This window comes from Sphaerodactylus townsendi, linkage group LG11 (assembly GCF_021028975.2).
Source record: "Sphaerodactylus townsendi isolate TG3544 linkage group LG11, MPM_Stown_v2.3, whole genome shotgun sequence".
NCBI lineage: Eukaryota > Metazoa > Chordata > Lepidosauria > Squamata > Sphaerodactylidae > Sphaerodactylus > Sphaerodactylus townsendi.
Genome location: NC_059435.1, coordinates 39095785 through 39114816, shown reverse-complemented (window position 1 = coordinate 39114816; position 19032 = coordinate 39095785). Strand labels below are relative to the sequence as shown.

At 40.2% G+C, this 19032-nt stretch overlaps 1 protein-coding gene across 1 annotated transcript in view; it reads left to right on the top strand.

Annotated features, from left to right (window-relative positions):
- CHN2 (chimerin 2) overlaps positions 1–19032 on the top strand; it is a 152218-nt gene that overhangs the window by 50703 nt on the left and 82483 nt on the right. The window contains exons 2-3 of the mRNA XM_048511874.1: positions 3399–3437; positions 10086–10141. Coding sequence (XP_048367831.1) covers positions 3399–3437; positions 10086–10141 — 95 coding nt within the window. The remainder of the gene's footprint in view (positions 1–3398; positions 3438–10085; positions 10142–19032) is intronic.

Below are 19032 nucleotides of genomic sequence, written 5' to 3'. Positions count from 1 at the left end.
GTTTAAACTAAGAACAATGGTCTGGGAAGCGCACAATAGTCCTCTTTTGTTCATACACATGCCTTTTTATATCTCTCTCACCCTCATCAGTCCTCACATAAACAACATTTGTGTACAGTTTGAGTTCAGACACAACATGCAATTTGATTAAGGGAAAATGTGGACAAATTCATCCAGGTATCCACACACACATTTCACGCCATTCTTCCCTCCCTCCTTTACATACCCCAAGGAGCATGGTTAAATGCTAACTCCAGTTACCTATGATGTTCAAAGCAGGTGCATGGGTGTCCCAGAGTTAATTTCTGCCCAGAAACCAGGAATCTATAGATGAAATCCTGATTAGTGGTGAGAAAACTAACTCTATTTATTACACTTGATCTTAGCCAAAAGGCCAAGAAGATATAACTCTTGCAGATTGATGCCAGGCAAGGAACGCAGTTTCCTTTATTTCTTGGAAGATGGCAGGTTGGAACAATAAAATCAGCAACCATGACTTCATCACCTACCTAAAAAAATTCACGTTCATAGCCCTACAAGAAACCTGGTCTAATACAGATTTATTTTTAAAAGGTTACCAACAGTACTCTCTTCCAGGTCCAAGAGTATCCAAATTTGGCTGTTACAGTGGTGGGCTCTCCTTATTAGTTGCTAACAGTATCAAATCTACTCCCCTGGGCTCCTGCCCACCTTTTGCCCAGGCTGTTTTGGTAGAGGAGGAAGATCTGGCCATGATCATAGTCAACCTCTATATACCCGCTGGACAGACACAAGATTCCTTGCTCAATACGTGGAGTAGTTTATCATCATTTGTTGAAAAATTAGAAAGCAAACACCCTCTTATTGAGATAATCCTGGTAGGAGACTTTTATGCCAGGGTCAGTACAGAATTACTCTGGCCCAGCTGAACCTTGATGACGACCATGCACAGCTTCTCCTACTCCCTGCTCTTTGTTCCTCTAAAGACTACCACATCAGCACAGCAGGGGAGGGCAGCGCATCTTCAGACCTGCTGATCTGCGTCGGGTCCAGTGGGTCAGCCTTCTCATGCCCAAGAAGCGGGATCATCAGCCTCAGCTGGCCAGCTAGTTCCGAGCCCATTGTGTCCATTTTGTACCCATGAGGAAAATGTGACATTGACTCCACACCATACATCTTGATATATGTGATCTGTGTCACTGGCTAGGTTGCATGTGTCATTTCAATTTTAGTATATGTGTGGCTAGTGGATGTAAATAGAAGGGATAGGAGGAAAGTTGTCCATATTGTCTATTGTTTTAGCAAGAATGTTTTCACTCACACCATGTTTCTTTCAGTCATAATACTATGCTATTATCAGACAAGAATTAACCTTTAATTAAGCATAGGATTCCAGCTACTATCTAATTCTCTCCAATCATATCCCCAGCTTTCCCCCGACTGGTAGATCCCCACCAGCAAAGGGGGTGTATAGTGACATTGAAGCCTCCCACCAACTCAAATACAGGACATTTTTTCTCTGCTTATTTAGCATTGTAATTTATGTGCAATATGCTATTGGAGTGATCTTTTTCTGTCCATTGGGTGTAACTTATTGATAGGGTCATGCTACAAGACTGGGGTCCTAGGCTCCTTTGCATGGGAGCTATTTCCTTAGAATTCAGTGGACTTTGCTTCCACGATTGATTGGAAGGATTCTAAATATGACCCGACAGCAAAATTTGACAAGGTGGTTAGTGTAGAGCACTTGTTTAGTTTTCTGTGTGTGTGTTCTCTGATTCTGTGAATTACTCAAGATTAACTTGTTTCACTGCGTTCAATGGGTATTGATGTGCACCTAATAAGGATAACTGATGTGGTGTAAATCTGGTCTGCTGGATGTGGTAAGAGAAGCACCTACCCTGTTTACAAAGAGATACATAGCATACTTAAATCAAATGAAATCAAATATGTACTAAGTTATAGACCAGGGGTAGGGAACCTGCGGCTCTCCAGATGTTCAGGAACTACAATTCCCATCAGCCTCTGTCAGCATGGCCAATTGGCCATGCTGGTAGGGGCTGATGGGAATTGTAGTTCCTGAACATCTGGAGAGCCGCAGGTTCCCTACCCCTGTTATAGACCAACATAAGATAAATGAAGTTAAGGATAGTATATAAGAGATGAAACATCAGTTCTAAAAGGGATAAAAAGCTAAAGTGGGATAGGTATAAGAAGATACTAAAAGATTTAAATGGAAGGTTATAGCTATCCGGTCTCTAAGTCTGCTGTATTGTATAGACCATCCTGCAATATGTTTCGAGTGCTGTAACACAGAACCTGGCCACATTGTAAGTTACATCAGGATTGGTGTCTGTTAGAAACATGGAGATATAAAATTGTTCTGTATGACTTGGAAATCTAAACAACAGTAGTGAAATCTAACTAATATGTGTATTTTTGTAAAACTGATAGTGGGAAAGCACGTGTTCTACGGTTTCTATGTGCCCAGATCCACAGGGGCATTTTTCCGTTCTGACAAAGAGCATTTGGAAGTCTGTGAGTGAGCTTTATTCAATAATTCGTTTGATTGGTTGGTTGACAGAGTTCCCTGCAGCAACTCCTGCGTTTTGTCTATCTATTTACATATTTAAAATATTTCTGTGCTGTTGCCTCTTCAGTCCTGCTTGAGACAGCTAATAATGTTGCCATTGTCTGTTTGTTTGTTTATTATAGTTTTAACTTTTGTTTGCCACATTCAGTTTTACATACTGTTCAGGAGGAAAGAGGGATATAAATATTTTAAATACTTTATCTGAATTGGGGACAGTTTCTTTAACGCAGCTCAGTAGAACTGCTCTGGGGTGAGCTGTGTCTTTTGGACTTCAGACTTTTGTCCTTTTTTATTCGTTCTTCTTTGCTGTGTTTTTTATCCCTTTTGTTCTCAATAAAAGTCTGTTATACTGGCTAAATCATATACAAGTATGGAGAAGAAATCATATATTGCAATACACCCCTAGGTAGTATCTCGCTTTGTTTAAGCCATCAATCTTATTATTTTGTAATCAAAAAAAGACCCAGAAATATTATTTTCTGTATTCATATATAATTTCCATGTTTTCCATTCTTACTTTAGTACAACCTTTTTATAGTGAACCAAGTAAAATATAATTTGAATGCTCTGTTTAGTTGTTTTAAACAGTAACAGAGTTTCATAGGCATGGGCGAGAAATCATCATGATACCAATTTGGGGAAATGGCTCCAAAGTTCTCACTCCTGGTGACATTAATAAACTTTTGTCATGTATAGCTGTGTATTGTAAACAGGAAGGTTATTCTCCTGGGAAGGCAATAACATTTTTACTGGCAAGTTTTGAACTCTTTGTCAATAAATTCATTGAGCTTTTGGTTGATCGATTTTTCTTTTATCACTGTTCTAGATGCTGAAGAGTACCAGCCTCCAATATGGAAATCATACTGTGAGTATCAAAAACTGGACATCGGGAATGGGGGGAGGGCAGCGTTCCTGAGTTTGGAGAGATGTTCCCAGACATAAGAAAGGCATCAAGTATGATTTGGAAGATCCAGATGAGATAAAAGCAAATGGAGGCAAATATCAGAGACAAGCATAAGGACAAGGACTTGAAGGAGGCATCTAATTTTTCCCTCCCGCATTGCTTCTCTTTCAGTTTCCTGAAAGCCCCTATAGCCTCTCAACTTTTCTTGCTTCCTTCTCTCCTTCAAGTGTTGCCAACCTCCAGGTGGGATCTGCAAATCTGGAATCAAAACAGATCTCCCAACTATTGAGCCCAGTTTCCCCTTAGGGTTGCCAGCTCCAGGTTGGAAAATTCCTGAAGATTTGGGGGTGGAGCCTTGGGATGATGAGGTTTGGGAAGAGAAACAGCCTTGGTAGGGTTCAATGCCATAGAGTCCACCCTCAAAAGCAGCCATTTTCTCCAGGGAAACTGACCTCTTTCGTTTGGAGATCAGTTGTAATTCTGAACGATCTCCAGGTCTCACTTGGAGGTTGGCAACCCTAGTTCCCCCAGAGGAAATGGCTGCCTTGGAAGATGGACTCTATGGCATTGTGCCCTTTTGCTGTCCTTTCCTCCTCAAGCCCCACCCTTCCCAGTCTGCACCTCCCAAATCTCCAGGATATTCCTGAACTCTAGTTGGCAACTCTATTTCCTTCCCACCCAACAGCCAACCCATCTTTATCTGCTCCTCTGTCTTAAGCTCCCCATGCTATTAGCATCTATCTAGAAAAACTGTTGACACCCTTCTTGTCTCTTTTAAAGTGTACAAAAAATCATGACCATTTCACACCTCAAGTCCTCTTACTCATTCACAGAGACATCCACAGACAGGGTAACCCAGACCCCTTAATAGCACAGCTCCATTTTAATTCACGCAGTTATTGAGGTTGGGGCTTCAACACTGTTCCAGTCACCATTTACTGATACCATTTACTCATGCACACACACACACATACATAGTGCAGAAGTCGTGGGGGCGACAGGAGTGGTGGGCAAGTGGCTGCAGAGAAGAGTCCATGAGGCCACTTGAAGTTAACTTTTATTTAACACAACACTGAAGAACCTAAGGTATAAGCAGCCTTTTTGCTTTTACTGAACTGTTTAACTAAGTCGTCTTCCTGCAGCTGGGATCCTTTATTTACAAACTGACTTTTTGGAGCGCAGTTTGAGCCCACTATAAGCAGCTCTTCTGTAGTTTCACTGTCAAACATTCTCCTTTAACTTCTCAACTCCCCAGCTGCCAACTCCCAATTACTGTTCTTAACTTCTGTTTTCCAGCTGTCAACTCACCAACATTCTGTCAGTTGTCATAGGTTGCTCCCAGGCAGAGGTGGAACCTAGCCTGTCTATCACAACAGGATATTAGAATACATGGGAAAGTGCATGGAGTAACTTGTGTATGAATTGAACATGTATAAAAGACAGCTACAGGCATTTTCATAATTACCTACAATTATAACATAATTATCTGCAGCTGTCTATATGTAAATGTGTGGACTGGCCCTCTTGGCTAACTACATGCTACATGCAAACACATGTAGCAGAATCTCAACTCATTACTTAAAATGAATTTAAAGTGGCTTTGGCAGAAGGTACCTAATCTTTTCCCTGCCACCATTTGTTTGTTTAGAGTTGTACTCAAAATGGCATTTGCTCCCTTGAGATACCAATTGATTGTACAAGTAGCTACACAGAAATGCCCAGCAGGCACAGGCTGAAGTGTCTCCTCTCCTTCCTGATTCTGCAGTCTAAAATGTTCTCTTTTGAAGCTGTTTTTTTAAAAAAATATTATGATAATTATTGCAGCCCTGTTCCATATCTTTGCACATACAGTAGTTATTTCCCTAATAGAAAAAAATATTTTACAAATTTGATACACATAATGGTTCTTATGAAGACAGCTGTACAATCTCCTTCCTCCTCTTTCTTAATTCTGATTGTTCACTCCTTCTGTTCCATGGATTAAATCACGAGGAACCAAAATACAAACTTTATAGCAGCAATTGCAGCCTTAAAGCTGAGGCCTCCATGATCCTTAACAGTGAGCTGTTTCCTCCTCGGCCATTTACTATTCTTATACCGTTTTTCAACCTATCAGTTAAAGGATAAGAGCAATAATAATAAGGGCCACGTCACTTCTGTTACTTCTAAGGTCCCAGATCTCCTGGCTGGGCCCTCCATTCCCCACTGCCTCTGAGTAGGCTGACAGGAAGAAGGTAAGAGAATCTGTGTCCTCCTGACTTCGTGATTGCTTTTCTAGCACCAGAAGCGTTGTCAATGCTCTAGCATTCATCTAAAACTCGATGCAGGGTTGCAGTTCCAGGTTGGAAAATGTCTGGGCATTTGCAGGGAGGTGGCACCTGGGGAGGGACCTCAACAGGTTATAATGCCATAAAGTCTATTCTGCAAAGCAGCCAATTTCTCCAGGTAATGCCTGGACATCAGTTGTTCCCATGTATCTCCAGGGCCTATCTTGAAGTTGGCAACCCAAACCATAGAGTTTCAGAACTATGTTATGGTGTTGTCCTGACACATTGACATCACATCTGGTTTGCTCCAGAAGTGATATTGTGAAGCTGGAATTTGTAGGTCCCCCTTCTCCCAGTTTACCACTATGGATCAGCCTCAGGCGAGTAACCCTTGTTGTTCCTATCTAATCATGTGTCAGAGTGGCATCTACAAATCTGTTACCCCATAAATAGGTGTGCTTAGTACAGTATCAATACCTTGCAAGTTCCAAAGGTAGGCTAACATATATAAACTTCCCAAGAAATACACTGGAATAAATGATGCTACCAAGTTACAAAATTAAACTACATTCCTAAGCATCAAGACAAAAATCAGTGTTAGCAGTTTACAATTCACTGACTAATTTCCATATAAATGACATAGCTAATAAGCATTCCAAATATATCCACGAAGCCTCATTGCAAGGATAAATTTGAATGGTGCCAACTTGATCCCATAAAGCTTACTCTGAACCCTCATTTCCATTGGCATGACTGTCTGACATCACTATTATCCATTAATATTTGAGTGATTTGAGCTGTTCAGCTATAGTATAGTTGTTTAAGTGGATTTACATTGGCATTTGCTTATTTTGATTGATTCCTTCCAGTCACCCTGAAAATTTGTGAGGTGGAATACAAACATTTTAATAAGTTTTCAAATTAATCCCCCAGTTCCTTGTGTTGCATTGTACTAATGAGATATGAGCAGGAGGTCTTTAATTCAAATGACAGTTTATGAACTCTAAATGTTTATTGGCAAACTGTTACTACCCAGTCTTACAGTGCAGACATACACAACGTTTTCAATGGATTTAAAGCATAACTGTGGATAGGGTAAGACTGCTTAGGACTGCTGTCATGAGCCAGCCCCTGGGTACTTACCAGGACACAGAGGACTCTGCGGCAAAAATTGAGGACATAATGCAGCCAGAGGAGGCTGCTCCCGAGGAAGACCTGACAGCAGGGCCAACTCCCAGCCCTTCCCTGTTTGATGACGTGCAGGTGGAGGAGCTTGCAGATCCTCCTAGGGAACCCAGTAACAAGCCAGATGTGCATAGGAAGCAGAAGCAAAGGCAGCTGCTGCAGAAGCAAAGAAGGAGAGCTCAAAGAAGGCAGCAAGATATGGAAGAATAGAAGTCTCTGCATCTGATGACGATTAACTCCTTGCAGAATCCCAGCCCCTTGAATAAGGCTTGCTATATAAGCCTTGCTATGAGTTTGTTTCTGCCTGGGTGCATCAAGTGTGTTTCCTGTTGCTTCCATGTGCCTGGTGTACTGCTGATCTCCAGCCTGTTTGTTTGATCTCCTGTGCATGACCTATTGGACTGACCTGTGATTATACCTTCACCTGCCACCTGCCTTGACCCATTGGACTGTCTTCTGACTACACTCTTGTCTGCTGCCTGTTCTGTCCTGCAAGACTGGACTTGACCACAGCATTGCACGCTCTGCCTGCCTGCAGCACAACTGCATTATAAAGGCTAAACTCTGGCAATGCAGTCGGGGGTGGAGGTAGTTGTGGCACAGCCAGGGACAGCTGCCTCAAATGCGATTCTGCCCCTTTCCCCATTCTTGTAGCCTATGCAGCACAATGAGCTGTGCCACAAATTTTGCTGGCATAAATGTGTGCCAGCAAATGAGGGGTTTCCAGCCTGAAAGGGCTCAAGAAGCTGACTAAAGCCAGCTCCGCCCCTGGAACTCCCCCCTTCAGCACCAGTGCAGGCTGATGCACTGGAGGTGTCTGTCACCAAGGCTGAAATGGCACCTGGGCATTGCACTACTGCGCAGCTCCCCAGTGCTGGCGAAACTGCATCTGCATTGGCATGAATGCCTCCTACGTTGTCCTAAGTAACATTTATGACACTGGGGTCACTCCACCTCCTCAGCTGTTTCGGCTTCCCCCATCAGGATGGCACAGTAAATGTCTTCTCCTCATTTAAAATATGTTTTAAGGTTTATTTGTGCAATGCTTAAGGGAAAAAACACTATAAATACTAAACATTAGCCAGTGTCATCTGGGAGTCTTTCCCCAAATATTTGTGACTCTGAATCAACTCACGCTTGATCTTTACTGCATATATATTATTGCACATACAGTAAAGCTTTTTTCAAAAAGCCCCCATTTGAAATAAATTCTAACTAGGTTTGAGCTAACCCTTTTATCACTTATATATTCCCTAAAGACCTGCTTCCTTCATGCTGCATAAAAAAAAACCCTTGCTGACTAAAGTAATTTTCTAATGTATTTCATTTACTTGTCTTATTACTGGCCAACTCACTTACTGACATAAGATCATTAGAGCAGAAGCTGTAAATAGTTGTGAGAGAAAAAGCGGGTGGAGAAGGGAAATAAGTATAAAGGAAGACATGTATGGGTTTTTAAAAATATTAATCAGTTCCTGTAAAATGTGTTTGTCACAACAATAGGAATTTTGCATGCATGCTTACATTATTTTCTTTCTTCTGTTCTCTTCTGCTTACCTTCTTCACTATTCTTTATATGTGTGTTAGTAGCAGTTACAACAGTGGCAGGATTAAGTTGAAAGGACAATTTTTGTGCCCAGCATTTTCATTTTATCATATTCTGTGTTTTTATTCCCATGCATTATGAACCACTAACTGTAATATTCAAAGACTGTGTGCAGACAATAGCTCTCAAAGACTCCAAAGTAGCATTGTATAGCTGTCATTGCCAATGGTACATGTTCATCTGTAGCATCCCATCATAATTTGCTGAAGAGAGTGGTTTGGCAGACTTTAGCAGCACTTGTAGTTGAATCTTAGAAAAGCCCCCAGATCAAATCTTTTGTAAAGCATGCATATACATTTTGACATGACAGTCAATGGTTTCTGCCAGATGCTAGCCATGACTAGTGTTAAAAGACTAGCGGTGTTTCTTTGGCCACTTTGTATGATTTGCTTCCATCTCTTCAGTTCTAGCCCATGGCATTGTTTCGTTTTATTAGAGATTTGGGTGGTTTGATTGATTTTTCTTTTCATATTTTGTATTTCATATTTTGTATTCTGCCTTGAGTGTCAGGGCCAAACTAGACATGATGGCATCCTTGTGTCTGCTACAGGACTACCACCAGATCTTTAAAGTGGTTTTAAAAGGCTGCAAGTGCCCCATCCTGATCTAAAATACAGGTTTTCATGCCAACCAGTTTTGATTTGGAAAGGGGTTGGGAGAACAACATGAGTGCCTCAGCCCATGGGCCTAATCAATACTTGACCCTTGCAGTACTGGCCCTAATTAATACTGGACCCTTTAAACCACTTTAAAAAGCTGATGGTAGCCCTATGGCAGACATGGCACCATCATGTCTAGTTTGGTCCACCATGAGAAAGATGGGCTATAAAATAAATAAATGTGTTCTCTAATAGCTCCTTTTCAGACAAAATGTGAAACGAGTAGTTCCCTGGAAAGTAAATAATCTAGAAGTTGCCAGCAATCTGGTGTAATCAGTTTCACACTTCCTTTGACATCGGCTTAGCTATCTAGAGCATACCTATCTAGAGCATAAACAGAAAAATTATGGAGACAAGTCTTGACCCTAACAAGTCTTGACCCTACTTCTTTCTTCAGCCCTCTATTATATTTGTAGTTATCAACCCATCAGGACTCATTCAGAGATAACACAATAGAACTAGCGAGGGGCACATAACTCTTCTTGCTCCAGGTCAAAGATGTATCTGTAATCTCTGGTGATACCAACACAGCGTGATCCATTGCCATATGATCAGTCCTGCTGAACACCACGCCAACAGCCTGCAAGTCTGTACCAGCAGTAGGTTCAATCATAAGTAGATAAACCTCCCAACAGAATTACTAGAATGAGTGGTGCTAATAACAATTACAAATTTAAACTGCCCTCCGAAGTATTAAGACAAAAATCAATGCTAACAGTTTACAATTCATGGACTAATTTCCATATAAATGACTTGACTAATACACATTCCAAATATGTCACTTGTGTAATCTTTCCCTCAACCCGCTGTTTCCCCTTCATTTGATATTTGAAGCATCTGGCTTATACTATCTATCTAACATTTGTATTTGTTGTGTTTCTGTATTTGACAGTATATCAGTTACAGCAGGAAGCACCTCGTCCCAAAAGAGTAATTTGTCCTCGAGAGGTCAGTTCCACTTTCTCTGCATCTTCTTACATTGACAGAATTGTCAGGAATATGTTGATCCTCATTTTTTCTGTGTACTACATTCTATTTTTTTAATACCTAACAGCTTGTTTTTAATATACTACAAGGTGTATATTGTAGTATACAATATACATTAGTTGATACTAAACATTAGTTGATATGTGCTATTCATATAAAATCTTTGGCATTAATGTAATTGAGGTGTTGTTCTCAGTGTTATTCCAAGAATCTATTCATCATATTTTTGTCCTTATCTGTGTTATAAAGTACATTTGGAGCAAAAGTCTTGCTGTTTCCCTAAGCATACAATCCCCATTCCTTCTGTGAAAAAGATTAAGTTTGACAAATATTGCAGAATACTGTTGAATTAATTATGCAGACTCTGTCTACTGTCTCAGGCATGATGACAATATATAAAATTGATAAGGTTATTTAGTAACAACCTGACTATTTCCCTGTTTGCTTTTCCACAATTTCTTACTAAATGCTCTGTTTCTTAGAGCATGCTCACACCAAATTTATTCCAAAAATGAATTACAGTAATGTCAGGTACTGTTTGCAATACATCTTGGATGGAGTTTTTAAAAAAGTTGTCTTGGGAGAGTAAATACCTTGTTAAAAAGGTTTTTCCTATCTAAGATGTTCCAAGTGATGTTTGCAGAGCTATTTCAAGGAACACTGAAACTGTTTCAAGGAACAACCTATTTCAAGGAACAACTGAAACAAACACTGAAACTGTTCTCCATGAAGGGGACAGAACTGCTGTACTCATTCATTAGGAGTGCAAATGTGCTAGAAAATACGCATTCATGTGGCAGACTGAAGTCGCACTACCTACAGATAGATAATTGTCTCATGGATACCCTTTCCAGTCTGATGTTTCAGGTACTTGTTGATAAATAGGTGAACTGAAAGGGAGGTCCCCAGCCTGCTCTTTGAAATAAAGTTATTTTAAGTCAGTCATTTGCTGCAGCTTGTTTGGGAACATGGTTGCTTTGTGGGAAGAGCACAGTTTCAAGCACAGTGAAGGGAGACCTTTCCCCGCCAACCATTATACTGATGAGTCAAGCAGCAGGCAGCAGTGTTTACATACATAATTCTTCCTTGTTCTTTGCAGAACTACAAAAAGCTCACTACAGATCATTCTGTGAGAAGGCGGGACAGATCATTTCATCTTCCTCTCCCAGAAACAAGCTGCATAGTTTAGTTTATCTGTCTCTTCAGTTGGATAATACTCTAGCAGTGTTATCCATTTTTACTAAAATATACTTAGAGAATGTAACTCTTCTCAGGATGACACTGTTAATCAGTTTTAGTAGTTCTCATATATTTTATTAAGGGCAAACAAAATTAGCTTAGAAAGAAAGCCTCTCAGCTGCCCTGTCAGAGATTTGGAAAAGCTTGCCTTACATAATTTTAATCACAAATGGTTATAATTAGGGTATGATCAGCAGGTGAACTGTGCAGTTCATTTTCTCTCTCTTGTAGCCAGCTTGGTGGGCATAAAATTGAATACTACTATAATCTAGAATAACTGAGGGAAAATATTGCAACACTACAAACTGTGGTCTTATCTGTTTTACGGCTTTCTCTGAAGCCCTTTCTTCCTCCAGCTCCTTTCAGCACCAATGTGATTGTGTAGCAACATTTTAAAATAATGTGCATATGTAGACTTCTGGTTAGAATTGCATTCATAGAGCAGCTAACACGCTCATTTCACAGAACTCTTCATATAGTACAATGGAAAGGATGCCAATTCACAGTTATAGTTTTAATAGTACACAAATAATAGATGATATCCACTTTGTCTTGTTCTATCCTATGAAGAATGTAATAGAACTTGAAACTCCTCCATTAATAGGTATTGTTCTAATCCTTTTATTTATTTAGCACATTTTTATCTATATGTTTCTCCACTGACCTCAGGGAAGCATGCACTGTTTTCCTCTCCCTTACTTTTGTATCTTGTCAACAACCTTGTGAGATAGACTGGGCTAAGTACTAGTGATTGGTACAAGATCAACATGACCTTCTTAAGCCTGATGTTTTTCTACCTTGTTAGTCACCATGCAAATTATACCAATCTGAAGACAACAAATTGTTGAAAGTGTGCCTTTTTTGCAAAGTGTTCAGAAACTGGGAAAGAATGACATTATTACGCCAAATATCACATGAGCTAGTCTCAAATGTTTTTCGTCTAGATCAATGGTTTAATTAAATATTCGGCTGATTGTGTCCATAGATTTTTTTTAATGCTATAATGCTACAGCAGTATGCCAGTTGGCATTTTTAAAGCCCTTTATTAGCTGGGGTGGGGATGGTGGCCTTTGGGGGTTAAGGCCAGAAAAGTGTTCGGAAAAGCTGTTTTGTGGGATGATCTGTTGGCACTGTGTAAGCCTCTGTATTTGCAGCAGCAATGAGAGCTACACCATGAATTGTTGCCATGTAAAGATACCATGTAGCATGAAATCATTCCACAGTTGGGTGAGCATTCAGATAGGCTGTTACCCCAAATGGTGGAAGTCTGTCCCTTTGTAGACTGGGGAATTAGTGATAGCAAACTCTTGGATTAGCAAGAGGCCAGGCAAGTTTGAGCTCTTTGTTGCCTATTTATGTAAAGGTCAGCTTTTGCGAGAAATCCACAGGAGAGCAAAATAAAGTTTAACAGTTTTATTAAAGGATAATGGGGTTACAATGCACAATAATAATAATACACAAGCACACAACAATCAAAGTAGGAGAAGACACACACAGTCCTAGGATATAATCAGTGTTGAGAGAAAAAGTTTGGAATAAATAGAAGGAATCTGGGGGATATGGGCTATAGTCACCTGATCTTGGAGCTGAATGGTCCGATGAACAGAGCTGAGTGACCCGCGATCAGCTTTGGCAGAAGAAAGAGATCATTTCATTTTCATTTTCATAACCTTTATTGGCATAAGAAGCAACAGAACAATAATACTGGTAGGAAGGAGTGGTTAAGATTGTATTGAAATAACAATACACAGAAATTTTGCTACGGCCTCCTATGTCGCATTGTTCTCATTATTAAGGAGAAATACAGTTTTTTGTGCGTTGCTTGCCTCAACTTGGTCTACCAACAAGGGGGCTAAGTACTTTGCTCTGATAGACACATACAAGGGACACTGTAATAAGACATGCCAAACAGTCTCTTCACAAGCGAGATCACAAATATATTTCCTCTCGTGGTGCGGGAGCCCCAATCTTCTTCCTTGTTGAAGAGCAGAAGGTAAAACATTGCAACAAGCTAGTGATATAGCCCATCACATTTAGACTCTATGAACAGTTGCAGATATCCTGCCATAGTTAAATTATTCAATGGAATACCCAAAAGGGAGGGAGAACAAAATTTATTGGCGTCGTTTATCAATTCCCTGTGATCCAAATCAAGGAGCCTCTTTTTGATTGTGGCACATGCCTCCCTTTCAGTAAGCATAGCTATATCATCAGTTGTTATCACCAGGTCACTCAACTTGTTTTCAATCCTATGCCACCATAACTGGCATAGGTTTTCAATCCTATGCCACCATAACTGAAAGAGCATGGTAAGAGAAACTATTCAGGTCAGGATTGAAACAAGTACGCACCCAAAATTTGAAGGTGGTGCACCAGGTTCTCGTCACCAATCGAGGTTGGCCAGTTTCTAAACAAAGAACGGCATAGGTAACTGAGTGGGGAAGACTAAGGATTTTATACAGGAACCATGACTGCACATGTTCCACTTCGCTGTTCCAAGCACCAGTCCAAATTGGGATGCCGTATAATAATTGCTGAATGACCTTGGCATTGAAGGCCTGGATTGTTGCTGGGACATATCCATGGCCTTTCCTGTAAAAAAAACCTGGCAATGGCCATAGTGCTTAGTTTACCAGCTGCAATAGCTCGACTTCTATAGGTAGGCCAAGAAGCTTGATGGGTGAAGTCAAGAATCTTGGTTTTAAGAAAAAGATCAACACATTGGGAACAATATCAATAGACAGAGAAATGTCCAGAGATATTGAACACCAGCTACTGGGAGAGGTGGCTTCTTATAGGGAAAAAGGGATCCTCAGAGTTATGCATAGTGACCCCTAATCTCTCTGGACAAAGGAGAATCCTGCCTTTCCAGGGAAAACAAGAGACAGGCATCAACTTCAAGTGCTGTGTCATTAAGCTAATGGTTTGAGTACTGGACTAAGCTGGGAGTGCCTGAAAGTGGTTAGAGTGCTGAGTCAATCACAACTATCAAACAATGGCAATGTAAATAAGGTGGTAATTAGAGAGATTAGTCAGAGGAGGAAGGTTTGGGATTAATAAAATACTGAACATGGAGCTCTATCAAATTATTGTGTCAGTTCTTGAGTGCCAGTTCTTTCTCTTCCCACCACAGATGCACAAATTTGGCAGTGCAGTCCTAAACATATGTATACCTTTCTAAACCCACTGACTACAACTCTGTTAAGGATTCCCCTGTAATTCCTGTTATCTTATCCCATCTAAATATCGCAGTTTTGTGCACAAAACAATGAATGCTTCCAAAATGCCTTTCCACTGAATTTATCCCCACCACACCCCAGATGTTGGATGATCTGATTTACCTGCTTTTGGTCACAGAACAACATGTGTGATGTGTTTTATCCATTATTCATTCAGTTTGATTATTTTATTTTATAAATATTCTTGCTGAGTTTGGCATTGCTGCAGCTTTCCATTTCTTTCCCAGATGGTATTTGTTTTGTGCTACCAGTTAAGTTATGCACACAAATGAAACTCAGTCCAGTTTTTTAAGCTTCCTGATCCATTTGCACAACCAATTTTTTGCAGTGAAAAATGTACTCAAAAGTACATGTGCACTTAAATTACATTTAAATTTCACATATATATTCTCATGGAGCACCTTAGACACCAGCAAGATTTTTTGGGTATAAGCTTTCAAGAGTCAAAGCTCCGCTCATAAGACATGAGTAGGAATAGAAATTTCTAAGTCTCTTTATCCTTGACTGACAGACTCTGGTATTGCAAAGGAAAAGATATAGGCACACTAATGAATATAAATAAAATGACAATCCATGATGCATCTGGTTTGGATAGTTACAAATTGGCTGGACTGGTGCATCTGCAACTCTCTTTAGCATTATTCCCCTCCGTCATCCTTCACAGAAAAACACACGCTCCAAAGAGTTCCCAATCAGGGGTCCTCCCTAAGAACGTGAACCATGAAGGAACCCCAAACAAAGGAGCTGATTCCCTTTTTGGATCTCACCCCCCCCCCCCACATGTGTTCTGGAGTCTTCAGCTAATATGGGTCCTAAGCCTTGGGACTCCAGCCTGCTGCAGTTGCATCTTTTCGTCAATACATCAAAGGTGTGTGTTAGCTGGAAAGGATGCTATGTATCCAGCAAAGAACATCTTTCCCTCTTCTTCCTAACCATGAATATGCCTCGACTGTGTTCCACTGTCATAACTATCAGTGGAACACTCTCACCCTCTCCTCATCTTACCACACCCTCCTCTCATTTTCTGACTAGGACTCTGAGATATCAATTTCTGCTCATTTCTGATGAAGGAAGCTTTGACTCTCAAAAGCTTATATCTGTAAACTCTCAAATCCAACTGATCTTCTCATGAGAATCTGTGTGTGAAATTTCAAAAAATAGGGAATTGAAGATTTTTGCTACAGTAGGCTGGTGTCTACAGTATAGCAGGTTTCTCTTGGAAATACATAAAGATTGATAGAGAAAGTTAAGGTTAAGGCTATCTCTTCATCTCTGAAATCTGAAGTCTTCCTCATTCATTCTATTTTCTCCCAGTTACTTTATTTAATACATTCTGAACCATACGAATATCTTTCTAACAATTCCAAAGCCCAAGGCTCCTTTAGTACAATTGGTGTCTTGTCTTTAGATCATTTCTTTTTTGCAATACAAAAACTTGGGTTTCATCATTCTTCCCACCCATCATTCCTCTTGTTAAAGGGCTGGATATGTCAATAGCTGTATTCTGGACTTTGTCTGGCTCTCTAATGCACTATTTAAATTTACCTGTAATTACCGGATCAGATGATTAAGCAATAAAGATGGGTGTGGATGAACAAGGATAACTGTGGAAGCAAGGGGAAAAAACCTATTGTGTGGCTGTAAAATGATCACGTTACCAGCAACTGGTAAAGATGATTGCCTCTTTCCAGTTACAAAATCTTAGATAAAATCTTTAATGTAATGTTTGATTTCCACCCTTAGTGAAACAATCCTGGAAAACTTCCAGAGGTCTAGGCGTGTTAGCTTGCTGTAGTCAAAGCAACAAAGAGTCTTTGTGGCACTTTAAAAACTAATACATCTGTTGTGGCGTAAACTTTTGTGCGCCAGAGTCCATGTGAAAAAGAATATACTCATTTAAAATTCTACATTAACTTTTAGACATGTATTTCATTTCTTCACCCCCTTCCCATCTTGAAAAATACATTATCTTGGAGCTTTGAAAAAAATTTCTATAGTAAGATACACTTTTCTTTCTTCCTTATTCAGCTATTGCATCAACAATTTCTACTAGATTAGCATCCCAATCCAGAGTGCATGGTGGCCAGGGATGGCACCACTGGTGTGCCACTGGTGTGCCCCCCAGTGGCTTTCAGATGGTGCAAAAGGAAGAAAAAAAACAAGAAAAGGACTTCTAACACACTTTGGGGTGGTGTAAGGTCCCTTCCGCACATGCAGAATAATCCACTTTCAATCCACTTTCAATGCACTTTGCAGCTGTGCGGAATAGCAAAACCCGCTTGTAAACAATTGTGAAAGTGGATTGAATGTGCATTATTTCACATGTGCGGAAGGGGCCTAAGTTTGAGGCACTGGATGAGGGCATTCCCAGGTTGAAAGCCTGGTGGAAGCTTACTAAAGTTGGCTCCATATCCAGGAATGCTATTGCTATTGAGGTCTCAGAGGCAGCAGGTTCTTCTGGGTTCAGGTGCCGAGGGGCTGCATGGCACCTGCCCGCTGACATCGGTCCCCTCTCTGCAGGCATGTTTGCCCCTTATGCCAGTGGGATGGGCACTCACATTGGTATGAGCCTGCACCACATCCATAATTCTATCCCACCCCCACCTCCAGATTGGGCTATAAGGCTGTAGTTCAAAAAACACTTTCCCGGGAGTAAACTCCATTGAATAAAGTAGAACTTTACTCAGATCAGAATTGCTTTCTGACCATACAACCTTAAAAAGAATTATAAAAAATTCTGCTAAATGCTCAGTAATATGATTGATTATTTATTTATATTTATATCTATTTATTTATATTTATATTTTATTTAAAATATTTATAGGTTCCCTTGTTTTCCTCAAGACTCAAGTCAGCTAGCAAAAAAGTAAAAACAATACACAGTTAAAAATGACAATGTAATCTGCTGCAATGGTTTAGTTTCCATTAAAGTTTCCAGCCAGCCACTGGCAAATTGCAGGAGACTTGCGAGGTAGGGTAATGATATCAGAATGATGGCATGATGTCACTTCCAGGTGAACCTATCATGGTATTCCTCTGTGGGTGATTTTCAGCACATTCCCTGCATCCCCCCACCATAAAGTGGTGGTGGGGTTGGGAGTTGCTGTTGGAAAATCTCCTGCTATTGCCCTACCTTCAATCAAGTGACCTCTGAGAACAAAACTCTTACATTTCCTCTAAAAACCAATAAGTGAAGGTACCTTCCACACCCACTGTGGTAGGCTATTCCAAAAGAATGAAAATCCCTTGACATCTTTTGCCAAACAATGTTAGCAGATATATCAGTAGTTAATGGGCAAGGACTTTTCTTCCTATGATGTATTCAGAACTTCCTACACTTCATGAAACATGGCTTCTTTAATTCTTTTACATCAGAGCCAGTGCATATATTATTTAGCTTCTGGGAGATTAGAAGACTCTTTGTTCTTTAATAATGGGATGGTTATTTTTGCAATGATTCTGCTGCCTTTGAGATGCATTGTGGTTTTTGTTTACATTTACAATCTTCTTGTGTAAGAAATTGACACTTAACACACACCCCTCCGTGTTTTTGGAATATTATATTCCTTTTGTGATAAGTAATCACAAGCTGCAGAACTTCAAAACAAAATTTAAGACTATCTGAAGGTCTGTTAACAGCTAATGAATTAGTAACAAAATTACATGCAACTAGGGTTGTCCGCTTGCCTGGAAAAAATGTTTTGTCCCTTTAACAGAGGCTAAGTGTGTTTGTATTGTAGAGTCAGTATGGTGTAGAGGTTAAGAGTGTCGAACTAGTATCTGAGAGATGCAAGTTCAAATCCTCACTTGTGCCATGGAAGCTTATCTAGTCACATACTCTCCTCTAACCTGCCTCACTGGGATGCAGTGAGCATAAAATGGGAGAGAGAACGAGGGAAGCTCTTTTGGGGAGAACGGCAAGGCATAAATGAAATTAATAAATTTGCCTTCATGCCACAAAAAGCTTCAGCTGCACACATGAAGGTTCTATTATCGAGACAGGGTATTTTTCTCTAGGCCATTTGGCAGCCCTAGGTGCAACTTTTATGTGCAAAGTGACAGTTGTTTTAACATGGAATGAACAAACTGCTACTTTTACCAACAAACCACTATATGAATGTTTTAAGTTCAAGTCCAGTAACACCTTACAGAACAAGAGAGTTCAGGTACAAGCTTTCAAGAGTCAAAGCTCCCTTCATTGTGAATCTATGAACCTCCAATTAGGGAGATAGTGTATGAAACAAATAATGAATATCCAAGTCAGTCCCTAGCCAGGAATAGGAGAGATGCAGTACACAATGGAGGTATGGTGCTGAATTATCCATTGGGCTCTAGCACACAGGAGCCACACAATGATTGGAAGATTAGTTTATG